This window comes from Sus scrofa, chromosome 13 (genome assembly GCF_054392235.1).
Source record: "Sus scrofa isolate SSC_HxYL_T2T_F1_AM1 chromosome 13, Sscrofa_HxYL_maternal_Yorkshire_Landrace_v2.0, whole genome shotgun sequence".
In the NCBI taxonomy this organism is placed as follows: domain Eukaryota; kingdom Metazoa; phylum Chordata; class Mammalia; order Artiodactyla; family Suidae; genus Sus; species Sus scrofa.
Genome location: NC_139395.1, coordinates 152,410,275 through 152,431,264, shown reverse-complemented (window position 1 = coordinate 152,431,264; position 20,990 = coordinate 152,410,275). Strand labels below are relative to the sequence as shown.

At 36.1% G+C, this 20,990-nt stretch overlaps 1 protein-coding gene across 1 annotated transcript in view; it reads left to right on the top strand.

Annotated features, from left to right (window-relative positions):
- The window catches only part of SLC49A4 (solute carrier family 49 member 4), a 100,751-nt gene that overhangs the window by 66,475 nt on the left and 13,286 nt on the right, over positions 1-20,990 (top strand). The window contains exons 6-7 of the mRNA XM_013982378.3: positions 2,247-2,314; positions 5,799-5,926. Coding sequence (XP_013837832.2) covers positions 2,247-2,314; positions 5,799-5,926 — 196 coding nt within the window. The remainder of the gene's footprint in view (positions 1-2,246; positions 2,315-5,798; positions 5,927-20,990) is intronic.

Sequence of the window (20,990 nt, the reverse complement as noted above, 5' to 3'; positions counted from 1 at the left end):
TGCACCTGAGACTGATATAATACTACAAATCAACTCTACTTCAATTTAACAATAAAAATAAAGTAATTCAAAATGAATAAATAAATTTATTCTTTAGGTTTATAGGACTTCTTGAATCTATGGGTTGATATCTTTCATCAGTTTGGAAAATTCTTAACCAATATCCCTTTGAAGCTCATATCCATTTCTCTATTTTTCTCTCCTTCAGGAACTCTAACCATATATATTATACTTTCAGTGTCTTTCCTATGTCTCTTACTCCCTATTCTAAATTTTCCATTCTTTTGCCTTTCTCTCTTTCAAACTGGTATTTCACCTAGCCTTTCTTCCAACTCACTATTTCAGTCTTCAGTTCTGTGTAATATGCTTTTAAACTCATCTATGAGTTATTGATTTTATGTGTTATTCTATTTTTAAATTACAGAATTTTTATTTGATGCTTTTTCATAGTTTCTAAATTTCTGTAGAAATGCTCGATCTTATCTTTTATTTTTTGAACTATTAAAAATAGTTATTTAAAGTTTGTATCTCTGAATCCTTTGTGGGTCTGTTTATATTTGTGAGTGTCATTCATATTTTCTTATCTCCTTATATCTTCAGTTATTTTTGACTGAGTGCCCAATATAGTATATGAAAAGTTGTAGAGATAAGCTTCAAATGATGTTCTTTTCCTCCAGAAAGAACTTACCTTTTTTCTTCTAGGAGTCTAGGGATCACTTAATCTAGTTTCAAGTACTGAGATTGTTAAAACTGGTTTTTAGTCACTCAGAAAAACATTCCATTTCTAATTTACACTGCTTTTAAGTATAGCTCCTCAGGTAGTAAGAGTTAAAGATAACTTAGAGTTCACATTGTGCCTCGGCGGAAACAAACCTAACCAGTATCCATGAGGATGTGGGTTCGATACCGGGCCTCTCTCAGTGGGTCAGAGATCTAGCGTTGCTGTGAGCTGTGGTGTAGGTGTCAGATGCGGCTCAGATCTGGCAGTTGCTGTGGCTAAGGTGTAGGCCAGCAGCTGCAGCTCTGTCTGATTCAGCCCCTGGCCTGGGAACTCTCATATGCTTCGGGTGTGGCCCTAAAAAGACACACAAAAAAAAGATACATGAGTAATGCAGTAATGTGGGCAGCATTTGTAGATTGCGCTAAGTTTGTCCATGAAGGTGGGAAAGCAATAAGATATTAGATGATGGAGAAACATCATCAGCTAAAAATAACAACTCTAACCTTTATTGAGTACTTCCTGTATGCCAATTGTTGATCTAAATTCTGTATGCAAAGTATCTCATTTAGTTCATTTTATAGGTAAGAGGACATAATTTGCCCAGAGTCACAAAACTAGTAAATGGCAGGACTGAAAATGTTTTCTCAAGAGTGTAGCAAGGTATACAATTGAAGTTCAGCTCAAATTCTTTCTCTATCTAGTCTCTTCAGGTGTTCAACACATACCTCTCTCTCCATCCTTCCTTCCTTCCCCCCCTCCCCTTTCTCCCCTCCACTTCTATCTTCTATTCTCTCTCTCTCTCTCTCTCTCTCTCTCTCTCTCTCTCTCTTTTTTTTTTTTTTTGGCCATGCCTGCAGCATACAAAGTTCCTGGCCCAGGGACCTAACTCATGCCACAGCAGTTAACAATGCCAGATCCTTAACCCACTAGTGCAGCAGAGAACTTGTTCTTCTGTGTTCTCTCAATACATTTGTAGTTGTGCCAGATATTTTATTTGGCACTACTTAATTATCTCCTAGTAGTTTCCTGTATGTTGGCTGTATTAAACTTTTTAGGGCAGTGACCATCTTTTCTCCTTTTCCTGGTATTCTTAAGAGTTCCTAGTACATAGAGTTCCCTGGTGGCCTAGCAGTTAAGGACTCAGCACAGTTACCGCTGTGGCTCAAGTTCCATCCCTAGCCCAGGAACTCCCTCATGCTGTAGACTCGACCAGAAAAAAAAAAAAAATGGGTTCCTAATACAGTGTCCGGCATAAGGAACACATTCAAAAAATATTTGTGACAATGATTATTTTGTTGATTTAAATATTCCAATAAAAATTAATCAATGATTATTTATTTAGGTAAGTTTCTATTAATTAGTCACACATGAATCCTTTCATTTGATTCATTTTCTTAAACAGTATTTTCCCAGATTTGTTGCCATTTAGCTATTAATGTACTGATTATAGAGAATTTTTTTCCTTGTCTTCTAAACTAATAATATGGTAATCTTGTATTAAATGTGTCTACCACTTTCTTAACAGGTAGATGCTGGCTGGATTGGATTTTGGTCCATAGTTGGAGGCTGTGTTGTTGGAATAGCTATAGCAAGGTGAGAATATTTTACATTGAACACGTGAGTGGGCAGAACCATAAAAAAGCCCAAAGGGAAAATCGGCTTCCCCTTGATAAATATTAAAATTCAGGGAAAAGTAAAACCGGTCAGAGAAGGGCACTTGTTCAGGCTCCAAAAAAAATTCACATGCAGCAGATAGAATTTGCTGCTACAAGAAACCTTCTCAGGAATAGTTCATCTTAAAATGTTTTTGGAGACTGGAGATGTATTTCCACTTAATTAAGCTGCCTCTCTCCATATTATTAAAGAACAAAATCTACAGATGGAACCCAAAGAAAGGTGATACAATAATAAAGGCAAATTGATAGTTACAAGATTAGAAAAGCATTGAAAGGCGTCATTCGTAAGAGCATCTTTAGAGCTTTCCATAAAAAGTCAGTATCCTGATTAGCAGATATTTATTTCTGGCCTTTTTTGGCAGGTGTGATCCTATGGTTTTCCCATTTGATGAAAAATGTCCATAAAGACTCCCAACTCCATCAGATTCCCTTTGATCTTAACCCATTATGACAACACATTTTTAGAATGAGTCAGAAGAAAAATGCCTCATTTATTCTGAAAAAGAAAAGAATGAAAATGTCACTCATGTCGGTGACTGCCTATAAAACTACTCTTGGTGTTTCCAAGGAGGCAATATTCATTCATTTTCCAAATCATTTTACCCTGTTTAATCAAAAACAAAATTGGACAGCCAACTTTACCAGGAAGAGAAGACTCTAATTACATATTTGGGGAGATCAAATAAGATATGTAAATCACCTCAGTACCTACATACTTAAACATAATTGACAAAGGATAATGTTATATCTAGACCTTAACAGTTTGTAGTGTTTCTGGGATAATGAAAGAAAAAATTGACACTGTAGTTTCTAAATCACTTTGTCTGAGGTTTTTATAAGTTGGGAGAATATGAGAATAAAATCTAACCACTAAAGAAGAATGGGACCATAGCTGTTTGTAGGGAACCACTACACTGGCCTATCACATTTCTTAAGAATCATGCCTAATTTTTCTAATTAAATCTTTAAGCTGATTATAGTACGTCATCATTTACCAAATCCTGTTCTGAGCACCAAATAGGACACATTATGTATCAGAAATGACATGTCATATGCTCCTTTCTCTGTATTTTTTTTCCCTACAAACCCTTGATTTCAATTATATGGAAGTACAACTAGGGGAAAAATTAGAATGAGGACATTTCTGTTTTTAAATTGTTGAAGTGGCAGTTCTAATAAGTACCGCCCTTCCTCTGGGATCTGAAATCAATTGTAGGTATCTCCGAGGCCTCGAATCAATTTTAAAATTATATTCAAAACCCTTTGTGGGATCCCTAGAATGGAATCCTCTTATAGACACGAGTGCTTTGAGTGTTTGTGTGTGTGTGCACTTATGTTACTAAAGGTTACTACTAAATGTACTGCTTTGGTCCTAACAGTACACCTTGAGGGTATTAGCCCATTTGAAAGGACTGGGTCTCCAAAACTGGGAGACCAGAGTGGTCACTTTACTCTTATACGATCAGGCCCTAGAAAACTTAGACTGTTCAACTTCACTCAACTCTGATTTTACCAGAAAAGTGTTTTATTCTCTCATGCCTGGCCATCTGCCTATCTGACAAGTAAGTTCATGCAGCATAGCAAAATATAAATCAAAAAAGTAAGAGTATGGAATTAAAGCATTCGGGGAGTTCCCATCGTGGCGCAGTGGTTAATGAATCCGACTAGGAACCATGAGGTTGCGGATTCGATCCCGGGCCTCGCTCAGTGGGTTAGGGATCTGGCGTTGCCGTGAGCTGTGCTGTTGGTTGTGGACGCAGCTCGGAGCCCGCATTGCTGTGGCTGTGGCGTAGGCTGGTGGCTACAGCTCTGATTAGACCCCTAGCCTGGGAACCTCAATGTTCCATAGATGCGGCCCTAGAAAAGACAAATCAAATAAAATAAAATCGTAAAAAAACAAAGCATTTGGATTTTCTTGAGGGACATTTCCATCAATCTGTAGAACCTTTTTCAGAGGACTTAAGAATTTTCTGTTTGTGAACTTCATAGTGGAGAACAAACCTAAGTCACTGGGCAAAGGTGCATCTATTTTTCCCACCAAAAGATGGCAACAGTTCTCATAAGGAAAGTCGGTTTAGTATAGGTAACACTTTGCAAACATGATTAACCACATCATGTTAGACAAGTGCAAAACAAAAGGTAGTATTCCAAGTGATCTAATGATGATAGAAATTAAAATCAGTTTTTAAAAACTTCAAAGAGAAAACATGATAAATGTTACAGTTGAGATGGGATCAATTTTTCTACAGTAAGAACAATTCTGAAGGACAAAGTAAATTGTGTACAGGCACAGCCAGAGGATTGTGCTTATACAGTTGATAGTTAACCAGCAGATGAGGAAAAACTGTTGGCAAATGGAAAAGATTTTGATCATAACTCAATGGTAAGCATCTCAATCAGAAGTTTCATGTTAATTCAAGATAAAGCAGGTATTTTGAGAACTTAAAATGCCATGAAACATTAGGTACAAACTTTGTGGAAAAAATTCAGTCCTAAAGCTATGTTCTTTTTTTATTATTAAAGAATAGTGGACTTACAATGTTGTGCCAATTTCTGCTGTACATAGAGCTATGTTCTTGCTCTTACAAAGCTTATAGTCTGATAGGGAAGATGAAAAATAAATGCAAAAACAAGAGAAGTGTCAATAGAGATAAATGCTGTGAAGAAAATAAAGAGTGTAGAGATGACACAGAAAAAAGAGGATAGAGTCCGGATGGGGTGGGCTTCCTCTGAGAGCATGGAGAGCCTTCAGTAACTGAAGAACAAGCAGGAGTAAGTCATGTGATGATCTGAGGGTACCAGCATTCCAGGCAGACAGGACAAGGGCAAAAGCTATAGTTGCTGTAGGAAACAACCTTAGCATGTGAGAGAAGCAGCAAAAGGGCTGGCTGTCCAACTGGAGAGTCGTAAGGCAGAGGGAAGGTAGAGGCAGAGACCAGATCAGATCTTACAGGACCAAAAAAGCTCCAGTGTGAGCATTTTGTATTTGTTCTCTAAGGGAGTTTGAATTTGGGGAGAGCCATCTTTGCAAGTTTCTGTCAGCAAGTTAGCCTATTTCCTAAGACTAGAACAACATATGCTTATTATAGGATGTTTGGAAATTATTGAAAAATAGGGAAAGTGAAAGTGGCATTTAAAACTCAGAATTCTTCCTGTAACTTATAGATGCATAACAGAAGTCACATTTTATGTACGTTGTAAGAGAAGAAAAAACATTTGTCACAAAACAATATTTACCTCACACACATACAATGCAGGGGTTTAAAAAATCAAAAACCTTGCTTTTAAAAGAGTACATCAACATTTCTTCAAGAAATTATTGTTTAATAAAAGTGTGTGTCATTGATTTAAATGGTATTGAAAAATCCAGCTAGGATTAATAGAACGTTTTTTCTTTTCAGGTTTGCAGATTTTATCAGGGGTATGCTGAAACTAATTCTTCTCCTCCTGTTTTCTGGGGCTACACTGTCATCCACGTGGTTCACGCTGACCTGTTTGAACAGCATCACACACCTGCCTTTAACCACAGGTGAACACAGACTGTTTTGAACTTTATGCTAAATATTTTCAGTTTATAGAAGTATGTATGCACTAACAATAGGACTTTTCCCATATGTAATTATTAAATATACAAAAATGTCACCTTTGTCCAGCCATCAAACCATGGTCCCTTTTTTTTTTTTTGGTCTTTTGCCTTTTCTAGGGCTGCTCCTGTGGCATATGGAGGGTCCCAGGCTAGGGGTCTAATCAGAGCTGTAGCCACCGGCTTACGCCAAAGCCACAGCAACTCGGGATCTGAGCCGTGTCTGCATCTGCGACCTATACCACAGCTCACGGCAATGCTGGATCCTTAACCCACTGAGCAAGGCCAGGGATCAAACCTGCAACTTCATGGTTCCTGGTCGGCTTCATTAACCACTGTGCCACGAAGGGAACTCCCATGGTTCCATTTTAAAAGAGCTCAAAAAGTAACTAAAAATATTTCCATTGGCATTTTACATAGGGAGAAGAAGTAAAATCTTTAGCCTAACCTCATATAGCATAGAAAAGCTTATATTCTTTTAAAAATTGCCAGAGCATAATACAAAAACTTTTTATCTTTATAGTTATGTTGTAAACAGGAAGGAAAATGGACAAAGGTAAAAAGCTATGATATTTCAAGTACACACCAGTAAAATTCTTTAACCAGCACTTATAGGTTTATTTTATATTTAGTCTTTTTAAAAAAAAATTTTACTCAGGAAATTTCTGGTAGCCTAGAAGGTTAAGGATCCAGCATTGTCACTGCTGTGGTGTGGATTCAATGCCTGGCCCAGGGGCTTCCACGTGCTGCAGGTGTGACCAAAAAAAGAATTGTATTCAATTCTATTTAACTAAAAATCAAAACAGTGCACCATTTCTTCCACCCGCTATCTCTTGCAACCACCAATCTGTTCTATCAATCAGCTTGGTTTTTTTGGTTTTGATTCTGCACATAAGAGAGAGCATGTAATATTTGTCTATCTTTGACTTACTTCACTCAACATAATATCCTCAAGGGTAATATTATAATATTATATTATATTATATTTGTCACAAATGGCAAGATTTCTTCTTTTTTATGGCTGAGTAATGTTTCATTGCATATATATTCCACAATTTCTTTATCTGTTCCTCCATTGACAGATATTTAGGTTGTTTCTATATCTTGGCTATTGTAAATAATGCTGTGGTAAACATGGAGATGTAGGTATCTTTTCAAGATAGTGATCTCTTCAACTAAGAAATAGGATTGCTGGATCATACGGTAGTTCTATTTTTAATTTTTTGAAGAACCTGCATACTGTTTTCTGTAGTGGCTGCACCAATTTACATTCCCACCAACAGTGCACAAGGGTTCCCTTCTCTCCACATCCTTGCCATTTTTGCATATGGTGTAAGGTAGCAGTCTAGTTTCATCTTTGCATGTGGTTGTCTAATTGTCCCAAAACTTGTTATTTTTTTTTTTTTTGTCTTTTTGATAATAGCCATTCTAACAGGAGTAAGGGGATATCTCATTGAGATTTTGATTTGCATTTCCCTGTTGATTAATGATATTGAGCTTCTTTTATCTGTCTGTTGGCCATCTGTATGTCTCATTTGGAAAAATGAGTATTCATATGTTCTCCCCATTTTTTAATATGTTGTTTACTTTTTGGAACTTAATTGTATGAATTCTTTATATTTTGGATGTTAGCCCTTTATGAGATATATGGTTTACAATTACTTTCTTCCATTCAGTATATTGCCTTTTCATTTTGTTGATGGTTTCCTTTGCTGTGCAGAAGATTTTCAGTTTGATGTACTCCCAGCTGTTCATTGTTGCTTTTGGTGTCACATTCAAGAAAGTATTGTTAAGACCTGTGTCAAGGAATTTATTGCATATATTTTATTCTAGGAGTTTTATGGTTTCAGGTCCAACATTAAAGTCTCTAATCCACTTTGAGTTAAATGTTTGCATATGGTATAAGATGGTAGTCCAGTTTCATTCTTTTGCATGTGGTTGTCCAGTTTTCCCAAAACCATTTATTAAAGAGGCTGTCCTTTCCCCAGTGTATGTTCTTGGCTCTTTTGTTGTAAATTAATTGACCGTAAGTGTGTAGGTTTATTTCTGGGTTCTATTCTATTCCATTGATCTATGTGTCTGTTATTATGCCAGTACCACACTATTTTAATTAATGTAGCTTTGTGATGTAGTTTGAAATCAGGATGAGTGATACCTCCAGCTTTGTTCTTCTTTCCAAAGATAGCCTTAGGTATCAGTGTCTTTTGTGGTTCCATACAAATTTTAGAATTGTTTGTTCTATTTCTGTGGAAAATGCCATTGGAATTTTTTTTTTTTTGAAAATGGCATTGAATTTTATTTTATTTTATTATTTTTTATTTTTTATTTATTTTTTGCTTCTTAGGGCCACACCCATGGCACATGCAAGTTCCCAAGCCGGGGTCCAATTGGAACTACAGCTGCCGGCCTACGCCGTGGCCATGGCAGTGCCAGATCCGAGCCGTGTCTGCGACCTACACCATAGCTCATGGCAAAGTTGGATCCTTAACCCACTGAACAAGGCCAGGGATCGAACCCACAACCTCATGGTTCATAGATTCGTTTCCGCTGCGCCATGACAGGAAGTCCCCCATTGGAATTTTGATAGGGATTGCATTGAATCTGTAGATTACTTTGGTAGTATGTGTAGACATTTTAACAATAGTAACTTCCAATCTACAATTACAGAACATCTTTCCATTTGTTCATATCTTTTTCAGTTTCTTTAAATAGTACGTTATAGTTTTCAATAGATGTCTTTCACCTCTTTTGGTAATTTTATTCCTAGGTATTTGATTCTTTTTGATGTAATTATAAATTATATCTTTTGATATAATTGTAAATGGGATTTCTTTTTCTGATGGTTCATTATTAGTGCAAAGAAATGCAGTGGGTTTTTGTGTTGATTTTGCAATCTACAATTTTACTGAAGTTATTAGTTCTAACAGTTTTCTGATGGAGTCATTAGGATTTTCTATGTATAATATCATAGGATTTTCTGTATATAACATCATGTCATCTGCAAATAGTGACAGTTTTGCTCCTTCTTTCCCAATTTGGATGCTTATTTTTTCCTTACCCAATTGCTGTGACTAGGACTTCCAATCACTGTGTTGCGTAAAAGTGGGGAGAGTGTCTTATTCCTGATCTTAGAAGAAAAGTCTTCAGTTTTTTTACCATTGAGTATGATGTTAGCTGTGATCTTGTCAAATATGTCCTTTATTATGTTGAGATATGTTCCTCCCTCTGTACCCACTTTGTTGAGTTTCTGTCCTAAACGGATGTTGAATTTTGTCAAATGCCTTTCCTCTATTGAGATGATCACGTGATTGTTACCCCTTCATTTTGTTGACATTAAATTTATCACATTAACTGGTTTGCAGATGTTGAACCAGCCTTGCATCCCTAAGTAAATCCCACTTGATCATGGTATATGTATTTTAATGTATTGTTGAATTCAGTTTGCTAATATTTCATTGAAGATTTTGCATCAGGGATATTGGCCTGTAGTTTTCTTTTTTTGTTGGCATCCTTGTCTGGTTTTGGTATCAGGGTAATGTTGACCTTATAAAATGTGTTTGGAAGTTTCCCCCCTTCTCTGTTTTTTTGGAAGAGTTTGAAAAGAATTGGTATTAATTCATCTCTGAATGTTTGCTAGAATTCATCAGTGAAGCCATTTGGTCATAGACTTTTGTTTAAGAGATTTTTGATTTGATCCAATCTCCTTGTTAGTAATCAATCTGCTCAGGTTTCCTATTTCGTCATAATTCAGCCTTAGTATGCTTTGTTTCCAAGAATTTATCCACTTCTTCCAGGTCTATTTTGATGACATATAATTGTGTCATACTAGTCTCTTAACCTTTGCACTTCTGTGGTATCAGTTGTAGCATCTCTTTCATTTCTGAATTACTTGAGTCCATTCCCTTTTTTCTTGGTGAGTCTAGCTAAGAAGTATATTATAGGCAGTCTGCTTATTGTCACTCATTCAATTGACCTGAAACCTTCCTAGCTATTATTGTTTTTATTGTTATTAGTATCAGTTGGGGATCCATATTAGTTTTTCTGTGGCTGTTAACAAGCTACTGCAAACAGTATCTTTAAAAACACAAATTTATTATCTTGTATTTCTGTAAGTTAGAAGTCCAACTTGAGTCTCACTAGACTTAAAATCAAAATATGGGCAGGCTCTAGGGAAGAATTCGTTTCTTTACCTTCCCTAACTTCCCTAGGCTGCCCACCTTCCTTAGCTCGTGGTTCCCTTCCTCCATCTGTAAAGCTAGCAACAGCAGGTCAAGTCGTTCTCACACTGCGTCATCTATTCCTTCCTTCCAAGGTCATACATTCCTCTAAACGTCATATTCTGCCTCCTCTTTCTCCCACTTTTAAAGGTCCTTGTAGTTACATTGGCCCTAACCAGATAATCCAAAATAACCCCCCAATTTTAAGGTCAGCTGATTAGCAACCTTAATTCCATCCACAGCCATAGTCCTTTTCACCCTGTAAGGTAGCATAGTCATAGTTTCCAGGAGTTGACATATAAATACCTTTTAGGGGAAGGAGGGGACATTATTCTGCCTACCGCAGGATCTTTTTAAAATTACTGTGGCAGATTATTTTATAAACCAAAGGGCTCTGTTGTTGCTTCTTTAACAAAAAATTGTTTAATATGCACATACTTTATTCCATTTGCAAGTTGCATTCAGCCACCTTTTGGATTATGTGTTTCATTATTATTTGCTATAAAGGTAGATTGTAAGATTGTAGGATAATCTGTTATAACAAGCACTTCTTTGAGTAGGAGTATAGACAAGAGTCTGAGAGTGACTCTCCAGGGGCCTGTTACCCAGTGACATGGGCATTCGATGGGACTCCATGAGATGAGGGTTCCTTTTGGCTGCATATGATTAAAGAAGACTCCATATCCCAAGTTGGATTTATATGCTCTGTAATAAAAGGACCAGCAGTTTGCACATCAGAGGCATCATATCTTTCAAAGACAGCCATTTATTTGAGAGTAATTACAGTGATCATACATAGGGTAGTGGGATAAGGTTGCACTATCCCCATGATTACCAAACTGCACCAAGCCAGCTGCCCTGGAGTGTCACATCAAACTCCCAGGACAACATGGGTTATTTTAAATTTCTGAAGGAAACAGGGATATGCCGCGTGAATCAGACACTGCAAACCTGTAGTTCAAGAGCGTTCCCAGTTTTATATTTAGATCCTGCTACATTCTTTTGGATGATGTCATATCTTTACAAAGTTAAGTTTTCTGCCATTGCTGTAGGAGAAAACAATACCACACAATCATCAGTGTGGAACAGGAAACGAGGGTAGTGGTGTCATTCTGATTACAAGATTTGAGAAGTTGTGCAGGGCCCATCAGATGCACACATCCCAGTAGTAATTTGTGGTTATTGAAGAATGAAATAAAAATATGTTTTTTCATTATACGGAAATTATTTTTAATGGCCACTAAATTATTAGGAGATATGTGTGTGTGTGTGTGTGTGTGTGTGTGTTAAATTTTTTGGACCTAACCATGTAGTGAACAGAATTATAAGCTATTATCTTTGACCTTGAGGCACCATGAAAGAATTACTGAGATCCTAAGAGTGCCGAGAAGGAAGATTTGGAAACCTCTATTCTAACTATCCTGCCAGGATTCCCTCTTTTTAGTTCTTATTGCTTTGCCTCTAAATCCCAGTTGTCCCAGTTGTCCACAGGAATCTTTTTTGGATACTGTGTACTTTTTTATATACTAACATTCCCTCATTAGGGTTTTGAGCGATTTTGGCAAGTATTCTGAGCCAGAATTTTTTTTTAATTATATTCTGGTATAATTTCAAATTTAGCAGTTTGTACAACGTTCTGGTGGAACAGTTTTAGTTTACAACTCTTCTTGTTCATGGCATTACACTTAGATTTTTTGTATGATACTGTATGTCAAGTATGCATCTGTTAGAATTTACAAGAACACACTTGTGAGTACATGTTGAACAGATTTTTTTCCCCTTGAATTAAGTGTAGAATGATCATTATAAGATAGTACATTCATTAGATTTCATGTATTTCTATTTAACATGATAAAGTTAAGTTTTGTCTCTGGATGGCGGCATTATGAATTTAATTTTTTACCTCCTTTTTGTCTGTATTCATAACAATGGGCATGTTTTACTTTAATAATCAGAAATATATATATATATTTGAAAAAACTATACATCTTTTTAAATCTCTAAAGAAAGTTGATGAAAGTTGATGAAACGGACACTGTATTCCTTTTTTTTTTTAATTCTTTCTTTTTAGAACTGCGCTCAAGGCATATGAAATTCCCCAGGCTAGGGTTCGAATTGGACCTACAGCTGCCAGCCAACGTCACAGCCACAGCAATGCCAGATCCGAGCCATGTCTGTGGCCTACACCACAGCTCACAGAAACGGCAGATCCTTAACCCACTGAGCGAGGCCAGGGATCAAACTCGCATCCTGTGGATACTAGTTAGATTTGTTTCTGCTGTGCCACAATGGGAACTCCTGTTTTCCCATTTTGTCCTTGAAAATAATTATGTTGGACAAAAAGGAAAGTAGAATTCTAAATTAAATCATGACTAGAATTGAAAGGTTGAGTTTGATGTGAACATCTTAACAACCACTGAGGTTATAAATGCTGCTGTTGTTTTCAAATATAAGTCAGGTTTTTAATGTCACTTAGAAACTCCTGGAAGATGCATTGCTAACTTACATATACCCTGGGTTAAGTACTATGTTTGTTCACATACTTTCTTTGAATTATCATAGTATTTTCTTTTCTCTTTTCTAATGCTTACCACTTAATAGTTACTTACGTATATGTGTTATCTCCCCTACCAGTCTGAAAATATGAAGCTTGGACTTCTGCCTTATAAATTCCAACCCCCAAACCCATCCCAGTACCTAGCACAACCCCTGAGTAATGAATGAATGAAGTGTATTTTATCTCTATTTTAAATCTCGGTAGATGTGACTTACTGACCATAATAGGAATCTCAGACACTCTTCTTTATTCAGCGCTTGCGATAGGAAGGCAAAAGGGCATGTTTAATAGAACAAAGGGGAATTTGAATAAATCAGTCACAGATACTCTTACTGCTTTTGTAAAAATCGGACCTAATTCCTTTTAAGTAAAAGGAAGTGAACTTACTACAAAATCTAATTATAGACAAATCTAGACCTTGAGGCTGATGTTTAAAGTCAGTAATGGCAAATTTACGTTTCTTTTTTTTTCTCTTTTTTTTTTTTTTTTTTTTTTTTTTTACCAGAGTCATTCTTCTTTTCAATCAGGAAAATATCTAGTCTTTTTCCAGTTTCTTACAAACTTAGTATTTCTGTTATTACTTTTTATAAATCAGAAGAATATACATGAGAAGTGTTTAAAAATAAATGCATTAATTATAACTGTTACTGTAATAACTTAAAAGTTACTCATGGAGTTCCCGTCGTGGCGCAGTGGTTAACGAATCCGACTAGGAACCATGAGGTTGCGGGTTCGATCCCTGCCCTTGCTCAGTGGGTTAACGATCTGGCGTTGCCGTGAGCTGTGGTGTAGGTTGCAGACACGGCTCGGATCCCGAGTTGCTGTGGCTCTGGCGTAGGCCGGTGGCTACAGCTCCGATTCAACCCCTAGCCTGGGAACCTCCATATGCCGCGGGAGCGGCCCAAGAAATAGCAACAATAACAACAACAACAAAGACAAAAAAAGACAAAAAAAAAAAAAGTTACTCATTTTGTTCAACCCATACGTTACAAGTGCTACTACTGCTAGAACCTTGTAAGCAATCTTTTTGTAGTCCACTGATCTTGACATTATTGTTGCCGACTCTGCAGAAGAAAAACTGGATCATTCCATTATATCTGAAGGTGTACTATTTGATATATGTACTTGCTTACATACATCCTCTTGGAGCCTATCAGCTGTACGCCTTTAGTATTACATTTGGGAAATTCAATATTTAAAATTGTGTTATAGCCTCATTAATTGAATTATAGGGCAATAAACTCACACTAGATAATAGGAATTTTCAAAATCTTGAAGCTTATGCTCTAAATAAAATTATGAAAATAACACTATTCACCTTCTCTGAGAACTAGATGTCTAGCCATGCTAGTCACAATTCACATGTCATTTTTCACCAAACAGATGAATACTTTGAAAATGAACACTGTTTCACCAAACACACAGAGGAATACTTTGAATAGTTTCAAATGAATATTTGAAAAATGTTAGCAATTTGGTGTTGAGTTTGCTGAAATGATATAATTTGTTTAACAGAAGATGCTTTGGGAGAGGCTCTTCAGCTAATGCAGGTTACTAGAATGCCACAATGGTGCTTTCAGAAACATGGTGAAGGGAGTAAGGAAGGATGATTAGCTAAACATAAGCCCCTCGAGGGTGACAGCTGACCACAAGCTGACTTTAAGTGACAATTGAAGAAAGGAAGTATGTTTGGTTGTATTGAAAAGCATGTGATATGTATAGGCTAAAGAATAATCTTAATATATTCTCATGTTTTGCCTTTATTAAAGTAATTATATCCCATTTTAATAGCATGCAAAAATAAAAGCATACATTTGCCCTAAAATAGGGAGAAATGAGAGATTTCAGAAAAAGAATGTTTAAAGAAATGCACATTATTAAGAAAATGAGGGATTTTAAGCCCTGAAGAAAGAAAGCTAAGGAGTGACTTAATTATGTTTACAATTTTATGAACTAAAAATGAATTACTTATGTTCATGACTTATAAGGAGGCAAAAACAAAAAAAACAAAAAACACATGGACTAAAAGACAAGAATGGATTTGTGGAAAACCTTACATGTAAGAGTCACAAAATGCTCAGAGAAACACTTCTTATTGAGGAAGGTCCTGTAATGTTTATCCAGATTTTCAAGAAGCAAACTAAGTCTTCAAGCAGAATCTGCGTTTCTTGAAGGTAGAGGGCATGACGGGGGGATCAGTCGGTGTTGCATGATTTCATAGCATATTGCCTCTTTTAGAACCATATTGTTCTTTGGGAGCTTAAAAGTTACTGGTAACAGCCTGTACCTAGGACATCTGATTTCACAACCAATCTCTATTCTGGGCCCACTGTTTCAAAGGGTTAGTAGCTGTGCTTCATTTCTGCAAAATAATAACTTTGTCTTCCAGCCATAAGGGACTAACCATAACTGTCAACCTTTATGGGACTAAACTATGCCAACAAAGAGGCTAAACAAGGGACACCCGCAGATCAAAAACATGCAGAAAGAAAACCATCACCATTAATGAATATTTCAGCAAAACAGGCCCCTTCCTCTTTTGGAACCCCATTTTCATGTACTGCATATTTTAATTGGTGATAGATCATGAAAGCCACAGCAGTCATTTTTTGGGAATATGAGGCTGAGAAGAAAGGCACAGCTCAATGATATAGAAATCTACATTGGTATGTGTGTATATATACATACATATGTATTTTATATATTCAACATGCCCAAAACCTATGAAAAACTATGTAGTTAACAAACTTTTGAATGTTTACTATTACTCTTTACGTGTGTCTTTATTTCCAAAAGGTATATTTTTATTTGCAATATCCAATGTAATTAGATTATAGAAATATTTTTAAGAAAAGTCTAATCTAATAATTCCCAGTTAACTTTCCTAAATTTTATCATAAAAACTTAGTATGCACAATAATAAATCTTACCCAATAAAGTATATCATTATAAAGCTACTCTTTAATGAAATGTCCTGATTCCAATCTTTAAGATTATGATGAAATGTTTTTGTCTTAGTTTATAATCCTCATTTCTTTTTCTGATTTCTATTTTATATTGGAGTATAGTTGATTTACAGTGTTTTCTTTCTTATTTATAATGCTTCTTAGTAAACTATTAAAAAGTTATTTAAGGGGGAGTTCCTGTTGTGGCACAGCAGAAACAAATCCAGCTAGTATCCATGAGTATGCAAGTTCAATCCCTGGCCTCACTCACTGGGTCGGGGATCCAGTGTTGCCTTGAGCTGTGGTGTAGGTTGCAGATGCAGCTCAGATCCCACATTACTGTGGCTGTGGCATAGGCTGGCAACTGTAGCTCCCATTTGACCCCTGGCCTGGGAACTTTCATATGCCATAGGTGCAGCCCTAAATTTAAAAAGAAAAAATTACTTGATTCCGGTCCACCTAGAAGGAACTTGAAGGCTTTTGTTTCTCGTATCCTAGTTAAACTCTCTCCCTACATTATTTAAATGTGTTATTGATCTGCTTAAATGAACCTGAGTCATCTGATGTAACTTATTATTTGATAAATTCATCACTTCCATTACAACCCAGATATAATGTTCATATGATTGCAACTTGAATGGAAATCTCCCTTGTTAGTCAGCTCTGGGTCCCAGGAAATTCTTCCTCCTACGGAGCTATAACTGATTTGGAGCAGCACTGCTCCCACCAAGAAAGTCAGCGCCCTCCCTCTTCTGGTGACAGCCTTCAGAACATTTGAAGATAATAAGTCATGTGTGGACCCAGCCAGTCATCTAAATGTACCCCACAGCCTTTCCCCATCAGATGTGGATTCTACACCACTGAGCAGCACAGTCACTTTCTTCTAAACCTACCACAGGCCATCAGAGTCCTCTTTAAACAAAATTTCTAACATTTAGCACTTTCTCTGCAGCACTTGGCACCTTTTGCTACGAGGCTGTGGCTTCTTGTGACTAGACAGTTTTTCTTATTTCTTTTAAAGAATGAGGTATAATTATATTCTTAATACTCTGCATATGAATGGCTGCTAAACCAACAGAGATTCATCACATTCCTTTAGATTAGGAGTGATTAGAGGGTGGAGTGTGTCCTATTTACTGTTGCAGCATAGCTGCTTGCATGTAAGAGGCACTTAATAAAATGGTTTTGAAGAAAGACTTAAGCTACGTTTTCCCTGTTAAATACCTAAGGAAGAATTCTCATGCCCATTTCACATTTATCATAATTAAAGTTCATCTTTCTGTTTGTAAGCTTTTGGTGGTTTGTTTTGATTCTGTCTTACGTACAGTTACTTCCAACTTTTGTGTGGAATGCAGATTTGTGAAATGTACCTTTTGTGTCAATACCACTGAGTAAAAGAAAGAAATGAAGAATTTTTTTTTTCGATCTGATACAGTGGCTTGGTGGAAAATATGCTAGATTCCATAGGCCTTAATTGTATTATTATTAGCACTGCTAATTTACATTGTGTCTACATAAATCATTTTGACTTTTAGAACTTCTATCACTTCATCTCACTTTGCCTGCCTCAAAGTATTGATAGAATAGTCAAAAATGATAATATACTTCTAAAGTTTTAAAAATTGTTTTAAAAATTATATAAATATAAGTTTTGAAATTATTTTTGATATCTTGAGAATCTCACTAGACACTGAGTGAAAATAGTTCTCTGAATTTTTATGATTTGTTTTGTAACTGCTGAACCACCTAAGGTTTGAGTGTTTTGATTAATAAAAATGAGTTCATACATAATTCTACTTCCCTAAAGTTGAGTAATTTGGCTTGTCACTGAAAGCAAGGATGGAGAGAAGAGTCCTTTCAGGCTTATGAATCCAGTTCATATTCTTGAAATGCATCCACTGTAACTATATTTTGTAGTACACAGGACTTTGTTTTTTGTAATTTAAATCATGGGCCTATGAAATTTTATTAGCTGCTTTGAAAAAAAATTCTGCATCAGCATTGTGTGTGTTCTGCTAAATTACCTTGACTTTTTAATTGAAAGGCAGTTTATTTTAATTTTAGTATCAGTACTACAGAAAGTCATGGAAATATTTAATGATCATGTAGTTTGAACCCTCTCTGACGAACAGAAAATTATCTTGTCTGCCTGACTTTTGTTAGGTGACATTCATCCACTGGATCTGCCAAACCAATGTGTTAAAGATACTGTTTCAGACTCTAAACTGGAAATTCAAGTGGAAGTCAAATTCAGACTCATAATAATTAGCTTTTACTCTATGCATCTCCCAGAACACTGGGGAAAATATTAAATCAGTCCTGACACAGCTATCTTTCCCCCGTTCTGATTAGGAAGATTTTAATTTAACCCTTAACAATGTAAATTATCTGGATTCTTGAGTAATTTCAGCATATCCAGCCAGTATAAAACAACCTTGTGGCTACCATTTCTATAGTAATAAAATAAGCAAACCCCAAGAGCGAGAGAATGGAATGAAAATACTTGATTTTTTATTTCTGGCCTCTGAAGTTGTATCTGTAGTCTCACCCTATTTATCCTACCTATAATAGGAATTCTGTAAAGGAAGAGGGAACACTTATGTCGAGGATCCTGGACCGAGGCTGGCTTATATAGCTCCTAACCGGAGACATCAGTAGTGTGGGTCAGCTCATCCAGGGATAACCACCTCTGGGTCAGGGAGCTAACCGTCTCTGCACAAAGTGGAACTGGATCAGCTGCCAGTTCATCAGTTTAGAATGACATTTCTCTTTTTTAATTTTGTTAACTAGGTAAGATTCACAAATAGTAAAGACTAAATTCGTATAGTAGGAGAAGGGTATATAACGAAAAATGTCTACTGTCCCATGGCCCCCAGTTACCTGGAGGCTACCCCTAAATGTCACTTTCTTGGGTATTCCCCACAGAATTTTATACATTTACAAACAAGTGTGTGTGTGTGTGTGTGTGTATTTTTATCCCTTAACTTTTCTGTACCTTTTCCATATAGATATATATATATATATATATATATATATATATATATATATATATATATATCTTTGATGGCATTAGTATCAGCATGTACAGAGTTCATTTTTTTTATATTTTATTGTAGTTGATTTGCAATGTTTTGTTAATTTCTGCTGTACACTAAAATGGCTCATATATATCTATCTATATATATACATACATATATATAGATATATATGTATTTCTTTTCCATATTCTTTTCCATTGTGGCTTTTTACAGAATTTGAATATCATTCCCTGTTATACAGTAGGACCTTATTGTTTATCCATTCTAAATATAATTATTTGCATCTGCTAACCCCAGACTCCCAATCCTTCCCTCCAACCCTCTTGGCAACCACAAGTCTGTTCTCTATGTCTGTGAGTCTATTTCTGTTCTGTAAATAACTTTGTGTGTGTTCAATTTTAGATTCCACATATGTGATATCATATGGTATTTGTATTTCTTTTGCTGTCTTACTTGTATGATAATCTCTGGGTCAGTCCATGTTGCTGCAAATGGCATTATTCCATTCTTTTTATGGCTAAGTAGTATTCCAGTGTATGTGTGTGTATGTGTGTGTATGCATATCTTCTTTATGCATCTGTCAGTGAATACCTAGGTTATTTCCATGTCTTGGCTATTGTAAATAGCACTACTGTGAACATAGGAATGCATGTGTCTTTATAATTATAATTTTTTTGTTTTTTGTTTTTGGGTTTTTTTTTTCTTCTTGTCTTTTTAGGGCTACAGCTGCAGGATATGGAGGTCCCCAGGCTAGGGGTTAAATCAGATCTGTAGCCACTGGCCTATACCACAGCCACAGCAAATCCAGGTCTGAGCTGCGCCTGCGATCTACACCACAGCTCATGGCAACGCCAGATCCTTAACCCACTGTGCAAGGCCAAGGATCGAACCTGCATCCTCATGGATACTAGGCAGATTCATTTCCACTGAGCCACAATGAGAACTTCTCAAATTATAGTTTTGACTGGATATATGCCTAGGACTGGGATTGCTGAATCATATAGCAACGCTATTTTTAGTTTTTTGAGCAACCTCCACACTGTTTTCCATAGTGGCTGCACCAACCTAAATCCTCACCAGCAGTGTAGCAGGGTTCCCTTTTCTCCATTGTAAATTTACAAATAACAGATGCCTCTCCAGCATCTGTTATTTGTAGACTTTTTAATGATGGCCATTCTGACCAGTGTGAGGTGGTACCTCATTGTAGTTTTGATTTGCATTTCTCTAGTGATTAGCAAAGATGAGGATCTTTTCATGTCCCTGTTGGCCATCTGTATGTTTTCTTCAGAAAATTTTCTATTTAAGTATTTCTATTTTTCAATTGTGTTGTTACTGAGTTGTATATATACTTTGGAAATTAAGCCCTTGTTAGTCACATCACTTTCAGATATTTTCTTCCAGTCCATAGGTTCCCTTTTTTGCTTTGTTTTTGGTTTCCTTTTCTTCGCAAAAGCTTATAAGTTTGATTAGGTCCCATTTGTATATTTTTGCGTTTATTTCTATTACCTTGGGAGACTGGCCTAAGAAAACATTGATACGATTTATGTCAGAATATTCTGTCTATGTTCTCTTCCAGGAATTTTATGGTGTCATGTCTCATATTTAATTCTTTAGAGTTGCTTCATTTTTGATGGTTACATGTAGATGTTTGATAAATTTTTAAACAACCAACCCTCTATTGGTGGACATGTAACTCATTTTTAATCTTTTCATACTACGGACAATATTGCAGTGAGTGTTCTATATATACTTGTACCTTGTAGCTGTAGGATAAATTCCTAGAAGAGGAATCAGAGTTAAGTGCATTATTTGATAGACATTCCCGAATTACATGCCAGAAAATGAACTATTTACAGTTCTATCAACAGTGTCTAACCACAGTAGAAGTTTTATCTTTCCAATGACAAAAGATTTCCTCTTCCTTTCCCAGAATTAGGATACCTAGGAAACCAAAATTAGAAGATTTTTAAGGAGCAGGAAATGAAGCCAAGAGAGTTGTGTGGCCTTGAGGGGTTTTCAGACAGGGCCCCCTGCTTTACCAAGCTCTACTTTTTTACAACATCCCATGTCTCTCTCTTTTTTTTTTTTTCATACCGTGCCTGATAAAAATCAATAAAGTCAAATCTCTTTTCAAGACTCCATGCCAACAGTCCCCTTTCAATATGTTCTCATCCTTATTTTGTCATTCTTTCTTTTACAGCATGCAATTATTCTTTCATATACAGATTATGATTACTTTGCGGTTAATACAAT